Genomic DNA, 7,748 nt, shown 5'->3' with positions numbered 1-7,748 from the left:
CCTTTCATTTATACAGTACCATTCGCATAATCAAACTTACAAATCATTTCATGGAAGTGCTATAAAAGCAACATTTGGCACTGAGTTACGTGAGCAGATAGTAAATATGTCGTCAGGAAACTGAAACCAAAACATCACTTCAGGAGCAGTTGGAATTGTCAAGACTCTCATAACCTGAATATAAAACAGAAAATGCTGGAGAAACGCAGCAGCTCGGACAGCATTTGTAGCAAGAAACCAGAGTTGACATTCCGAGTCCAAGTCTGGACCTGAAACGTTAACTCTGCTTTCTGTCCCCAGATGCTGCCAGACCTTCTGAGTTTCTACAACAACTTATCTTGGTTTCAGGGTTCCTCATATCACGTTATGCAAAAATTCATCGATTCTTATTTGTTCACACTGATAATGTGACTGCTGATATATCCTGAATCTGCGAACTGCTTTAAAAGCAGAAAGACCAAAACACAGACAGAGACGGTGGTTGCTTACCTGTTCCATGGACTTGCTCAGTTATCCCATCTGTTGAGAAACTGGCGTGGTCAGAAGTGACAACTAGGATCAGATTCTGCTTTTGATGTTTGCATTAACACCCGCTGCTCATCGCATCCAGGAACATAGAAACATTAGCAGGCCATTCATGTTGTTGAAACTGCACCACCTTTCATGATAATCATGATTGTTTGAATACTTTAATGTTTCTCACCCACCTTGTCAAGCCCTTGACAGCACTGGTGATTAGAAGTCCAACAAACGAACATACTAAAATACTGAGCATCCAAACTTTTATCAATGTTTTACACGTGCACTGAACTCTGCATTCCTACAAAAATAGATAATATTGCATTTCCCCACGTGATTTTCCAACTCAAGTGCGCTTGCTCATTCACTGAGCCTGACTAAGTCCCCTTGGAGGAGAAAGTGAGGACTGCAGATGCTGGAGATCAGAGCTGAAAATATGTTCCTCATTCCTGAAGAAGGGCTCATGCTCGAAACGTCGACTCTCCTGCTCCTTGGGTGCTGCCTGACCTGCTGCACTTTTCCAGCAACACATTTTCAGCTAAGTCCCATTGGAGTTGGAGAGTGTGCTGCTGGAAAAGCACAGCTGGTCAGGCAGCATCCAAGGAGCAGGAGAAACGACGTTTCAGGCAGAACCTCTGGGCCTTTCCAGCTTCACACACTCGACTCTGATCTCCAGCACCTACAGTACTCACTTCCTCCTAAATCTCCTCGGAATTGCTTTCTGGTTTTCTTTGAAAGCTAAGTGGGACAGTGTGTTCTATCAGCCACAAATTTGTCTGCACCTCTGAATCAATAATAAACATCGTGAACATCTGGGTCCCAAATATCGGTTCTTGTGGCAGCCCACTGGTCAACGGGTGCCAGTGTAAAAATGATCCTTAAGGGCTCAATGAGTTTAGTCAGTCTAGATGATGTGAATGAAGTGCCCCATGATAACATGCTACATGCTTCCCTCTTCTCCTGATTAATACCATGCCCCACACCATTATTACTATTTGGAGGCTCAAGAATTACTTCAACTGCTTGCCCCTGCTCTTCTGCCCACCCCAAATAAAAACACACAAGTTGTTCTTCTGATTGGAGATTCTCTTTTGCTGACAGCCTGACCCTAACCCTTGGCAGCACAACTCCACCTCCTTCATGATTGTCCTTTCTAGACTTTGAAAATACTTGAGAATTCAGTTGCCAATCCGGGTCACTATGCAGCCACATTCCTTCAATCACAAGGCAGATACACTGGGCACTGACAGCATATGATTGGGAGAAAGACTAAAGAACTGCATAGATTCATGGCAAAGAGCAATGGAAAATGTGTGGCACGGTGGCTCAGTGGTTAGCAAGGCTGCCTCACAGTGCCACAGACCCAGGTTTGATTCCAGCCTCGGAGTTTGCACATTCTCCCTGTGTCTGCGTGGGTTTCCTCCCGGTGCTCTGGTTTCCTCCCACAATCCAAAGATGTGCAGTTATGGGGTGAATTGGCCATGCTAAATTGCCCCATAGTGTTAGGTTCATTAGTCAGAGGGAAATGGCCCTGGGTGGTTTACTCTTCAGAGGGTCGGTGTGGACTTGTTGGGCCGAAGGGCCTGTTTCCACACTATAGGACATTTAATCTAATCAAAATGTCAGAGACAGTTGGACACGCTGGACTAGTGGAAGGGAGACAATAGAGGGAACTAATCAACCTGCCTCACTCATGGTTTAAAGAAAGCTCCCTAAGCTCCTCACACTAGCTTTTGAGGTTGCAGGATTTGGCAGAGAAGAACAGCCCTTTGAAAGGAGCTAACTAGTCTTCGAGATGCTGCAAAGACTCAACACACCGTGCGTTTAACAGAAAGTTGATTTATTCCATCTTCACCTCAAGTACATGATCAAACTGGAGTTTACAAACATCAGAAACAGCCCTCCACAAAACTTGGTTGAGAGATGGACAGCCACTCTGACAGTGGAGGTCATTGGATGAATCAGAAAATTTCACACAGTCCAGATGAACATCTCTACCCAGTACAAAGGCATTCACATGCAGCGAGTTGGGATTATTTTCTCAAATTCATCCTGTAGATTTGTCTTTATATTTGAAGTGCATCCACAGTATGATTAAATATCATCCTCAGAAAGAGATCCAAATGTCTGTGGTTCATTCCTGGGTATGCTAAAATAGCAGAAACCCCTGACTGTGATGACTTGTGAACTCGCTGATGTTTCAGCAGGTGGGATGACTGAGTGAACCCCTTCCCACACTGGGTACAACTGAATGGTCTCTCCCCAGTGTGAACCCGCTGGTGCTTCAGCAGGTCAGACGACTGGGTGAACCCGTTCCCACACAGGGAGCAGGTGAATGATCTCTCCCCGGTGTGAACTCGGTGGTGTTTCAGGAGGTTTGCTAACTGAGTGAATCCCTTTTCGCAATGAGAGCAGGTGAACGGCCGCTCCCCGGTATGAACGCGCCGGTGCGACAGCAGGGTAGATGACTGAGTGAAACCCTTCCCACACTCAGAGCAGGTGAACGGCCTCTTCCCAGTGTGCACTCGCCGATGTGACAGCAAAGTGGATGATGCAGCAAAGCCTTTGCCACACTCAGAGCAGATGAATGGCCTCTCCCCAGTGTGACTGCGCTGATGAGTTTCCAACAGGGATGGATATTTGAATCCCTTCCCACACTCCGCACATTTCCAGACCTTCTCCACAGTGTGATGACGCTGGTGTATTGAAAGGTCAGATGAGTGACAAAAGACGTGTCCACAAACCAAACATGTGTAGAGTTTCTCCCCATTGCGATCGGTGCTTTGGCCTTCCATGGTCACACTGCTGTGATAAGCAGGCGACAAACAAAAAGGGAGCTACTCCGTCAGAGCAAGAGCAATGCTTAGATCGAGTTTGCTGGTTGCAAATCCACCTCTTCGAATTTCCTGAAAAATTGATTGAGAACAGAAGAACAAAGATGTGAGAGGGAACCCACAAACACCAGACAGGTTGTGAAGTCAGGCTGATGGATCTGGTAACATTGTGGAGTGATGTGAACAGCCCAGCTCATTCACTGACGTCCTTCAGGGAAGGAGACTAGTCAGTGCTTGCCAATGACAATGGAAGGAGATCGTGAGGTGAAAGAGGCAGATGGCAAAGGAGTTAATATGTCAACAACTGAGCCAGAACTTCACCAGAATCTTCCACAGGCTCACCTCCATCACCGAAACGGCCCAGGCGAGCAGGTGCATGTCAACACCATCACCTCCAGGTCATACAACACCCTGACTTACCCCACCATCTGAATGAGCAGAAACTTTCTCACTTTCAAATACTAAGATGCAATCTCACTCTCAGTGCCAATATCACTGTCTTTGGTCCAGAGCTATTGGAAATGCTGTTCTAAAATTAAAGGTCACTCTGTTAGGGTAGATACAAGGCCTCCATTTTCCATCAGATGGTTGTGTAACTTTGGAACTCAGAAGACGCTGGAGCTGTGGAGTTTGAATATTTTTAAGGCAGGCATGGATAGATGCTTGAGAGGCCACAAAATTCAAAACACAAATTAGCCATGACCTTATTGAAGGTGCAAACTGTCTATCTCTGCTCGGACATCAAACATTTCTATGAACAGGAGGCCAGCCAAACATTCTGCTTCCTCTCTCTCACACCAGATTTTCCTTCATCCAACACCGTTCACCTTGCTGAATTACACAGAACCCTGTCTTCAACATCACCCACCTCAGAGTGTTATGTTTCGAAAACAGGTGAAAGGACACATTATAAAAGGGATGCAAACAGAGCACCGAGATATTGGTCAGGGTGCAAAAAGGTGGCAAATGGAATATGATGGGAAAAAAATATGAATTTTGTTGGTTTTGGGAGAACAAAAGAACGGATATTATTTAACGGGGAAAAACACAGCAGAACTCTGAGACAGAAAAGGGGTTGGGCGCACTCATGCACAAAACAAAAGCTACCACACAGGTCAAGTCGGTAATCAGAAAGGCTAATGGCCTTTATTTCAAGAGGGTTGGAGTATAAGAGCAGGGAAGTCTGACTTCAGGAGGTGGAGTGGACAGCGAAGAAGGTCACCTTAGATTACAATGGGATCTTGATCAGCTGAACCAATGGGCTGAGGAGTGGCAGATGGATTTTAATTCAGATAAATGTAAGGTGCTGCATCTTGACAAAGCAAATCATAGGACTTATACACTTCATGGTAAGGTCCGAGGGTGTGTTGCTGAACAAAGAGACCTTGGAGTGCAGGTTCATAGCTCCTTGAAAGTGGAGTAGCAGGGAGATAGGATAGCAAAGGCAGCGTTTGGTATGCTTTCCTTTATTGGTCAGAGTATTGAGTACAGGAGTTGGGAGGTCATGTTGCGGCTGTACAGGACATTGGTTAGGCCACTGTTGGAATACTGCATGCAATTCTGGTACCCTTCCTATCGGAAAGATGTTGCAAAACTTGAAAGGGTTCAGAAAAGATTTACAAGGATGTTGCCAGGGTTGGAGGCTTTGAGCTATAGGGAGAGGCTGAATAGGCTAGGGCTATTTTCCCTGGAGCATAGGAGGCGGAGGGGTGACATTATAGAGGTTTATAAAATCATGAGGGGCATGGATAGGATAAATAGACAAGTATTTTCCCTGGGGTGGGGGAGTCCAGAACTAGAGGACATAGGTTTAGGGTGAGATGGGGAAAATAAACAAAAGACCTAAGAGGCAACTTTTTCACTAAGAGGGTGGTGTGTGCGTGGAATGAGTTGAGAGGGGAATTGGTGGAGGCTGGTACAATTACATTTAAAAGACATTTGGATGGGTATATGAATAGGAAGGGTTTGGAGGGATATGGGCGAAGTGGGAGTAGATTGAGTTGGGATATCTGGTCGGCATGGACGGGTCTCTATAACTGTACAAGGTGCTGTTGAGACTGCACCTGGAGTTCAGTGAGCAATTTCAGAACCCCTTATTTAAGGGAAGCTGTCATTTCACTGGAGGCAGTTCACAGACTTTTCACAAATGATTCTTTATATGGAGGGACTGTCTTTTGTGTAAGTGCTAAACAGGTTGGGATCCAACTCACAGGAGTTTAGAAGAATGAGAGGTGATCTCATTGAACCATACTGGATTCTTAAGGTGCTTGACAGGGTGAATGCTGAGATGTTTCCCCTCACGGTAGAGTCTAGAACCAGAGGATAAAAGGGGCATCAAGTTACAACTGAGATAAAGGAAAACTTCTTCTGCCAGAGGATTGAGCGCCTTTGGAAGTCCTCGGCTCAGAGAGCTGTGGGGGCAGAGTCCTTCAGTAGACTTAAGGCCGAGATGGATAGATTCTCGATCAGTCACGGGTTAAATGGATGTGAGGAATGTCAGATCAGCCATCATCCTTTTGAATGACAGTGCAGGTGCTAGGGACCACATGCCCTGCTCCTCCTGTTCCTGTTTCTATGACTATCAGTTACACAGATTTGTTCATCCAACACAGCTCTGCTCATTGAGTGACACAGGCTTCCAACGAAACAGAACTTGCTCATCCCTTTTATTCCAAACTCTTCACCAACCTGACCCCTCACTATCTCTAACGTCCTCAAGGACTGAAATGCAGGCTGTACTAATTGCACTAAATTCTGATTTGAATTTCCCCACTACTGGTGAGCACGCTGTGGTGATAAGCTCAGCAATTCCCTCCTTAGATTGCCCTGTCAGTCTTTAAGATTCTTCTTAAAACCTATTTGTTTGATGCAATCTCAAATTACATGAAAGACGCTTTCTGTGAAGTACATGGGGACCTTGTATTATATGCAGGGCAGGAGAAAAATACAAACTTCTGAAGATGTTCCTTCATTGCCTCTTTATCCATTGTGGACGCACCTTCACCTCAAGCAATGCAGTGATTCAGGAAGTTACCCCATCTCACCTTCTCAATGCTGACCTGAGTATGAGCAATAACTGATGGCCTTGTTCGCCTTGTCCAAATCCCAAGAATAAAACCCAATGATTTATACTTGTAAAAAGGATTAAGAGCTCCTCTGGAAGTATTTGTGCTTAATAACAAAATGCTTCAAAATGTTTTGAATCTGTCTGGATGGAATCCTAAATCTCCCTCCCTCCATGATCTCACATTGGAAATCATTGGGGCAAACATAACATACATAAGAGCATAAGAACGTGGGGCAGGAGTAGGTCATCAAGCCTGCTCAACCAATCAATAAGATCATGGCTGATCTTTTCTGTGGTCTCAGCTCCACTTACCCACCTTCTCACTATATCCCTTACTTCCTTTCTTGTTCAAAACAAATCTACTTTAGCTTCAAAAATGTTTACTGGAGTAGCATCAGCTACTTCACTGGCCAAGGAGTTCCATGGATTCACAACCCTATGGGTGAAGAAACCCCTTCTCAGTTCAGTCCTAAATCTGCTGCCCCGAAGTTTGAGTCTATGCCCTCTCGTGCTAGTTTTACCTGCCAGTGGAAACATCCTCTTTATTTCTGTCTTATCTATTCCCTTCATATGTTTCAATAAGATCAACCCCACCAATTCTTCTAAATTCCAATGAATACAATCCCAGTCTCCTCAGTCTCTCCTCATAAACCAACCTCCTTGACTCCGGAATCAGCCGAGTGAAACACCTCTGCACCCCCTGCAGTGTCAGTCCATCCTTTCTCAAGTAAAGAGACCAAAACTGCACACAGTACTCCCAAGTGTGGTCTCGCCAGGGCCCTGTACATCTGCAACACAACTTCCCACTTTTAAACTCAATCTCTTTCGCAATGAAAGACAAAATTCCATTTGCCTTCCTAATTACTTATCATATCTGCAGACCAACCTTCAGCCATTCTTGCACAAGGACACCCAGGTCCCTCTGCATAGCAACATACTGTAACTTCTTACCATTCAACTACTGTTTCTCCTCCCAAAATGGATGACCTCACATTTATTAACGTCACATTCCATTTGCCAGACCTTAAATGAATTCAAAGTTCCTTTTGGAAACACCCAGCAACCTCGCCTCCACCTCTACTCCGGTTCAAACTGAAGCAGCAAGAAGTTTGACAAAAAGATCTGGAACTGACCTCCTCATTCAACACCCAAGCAGATCCAAACCCACCTCCTGCTGTGTCCGTCGGGACGTCCAGAGTTGATTCTATTAAACAAACAAAACAGACGTTTTTACACGCAGGATCGGAAACAAAAGGATAAAACACTGGAAACATTCAGCAGGCTGTTATGGACTAGGCCAGACCAAGCAAAACGTTCTTAAGCAGGCA

At 45.1% G+C, this 7,748-nt stretch overlaps 1 protein-coding gene across 1 annotated transcript; it reads right to left on the bottom strand.

Moving 5' to 3' along the window:
• Window positions 1-2,585: 2,585 nt before the first annotated feature.
• LOC132828647 (zinc finger protein 239-like) lies at window positions 2,586-3,379 on the bottom strand. The gene has a single exon (XM_060845698.1). It carries the CDS (start codon window positions 3,312-3,314, stop codon window positions 2,586-2,588), a length of 729 nt encoding a protein of 242 aa, XP_060701681.1. The 5' UTR covers window positions 3,315-3,379.
• Between the last annotated feature and the right edge of the window lie 4,369 nt (window positions 3,380-7,748).

The sequence above is a fragment of the Hemiscyllium ocellatum genome, chromosome 27 (genome assembly GCF_020745735.1).
Source record: "Hemiscyllium ocellatum isolate sHemOce1 chromosome 27, sHemOce1.pat.X.cur, whole genome shotgun sequence".
NCBI classification, from domain to species: domain Eukaryota; kingdom Metazoa; phylum Chordata; class Chondrichthyes; order Orectolobiformes; family Hemiscylliidae; genus Hemiscyllium; species Hemiscyllium ocellatum.
This window is presented reverse-complemented; position numbering and strand designations above follow the sequence as displayed.

What these genes read in the sequence shown, in the direction of transcription:
- LOC132828647 (XM_060845698.1), bottom strand. Translation starts at nt 3,314, where the DNA reads ATGGAAGGCCAAAGCACCGATCGCAATGGGGAGAAACTCTACACATGT.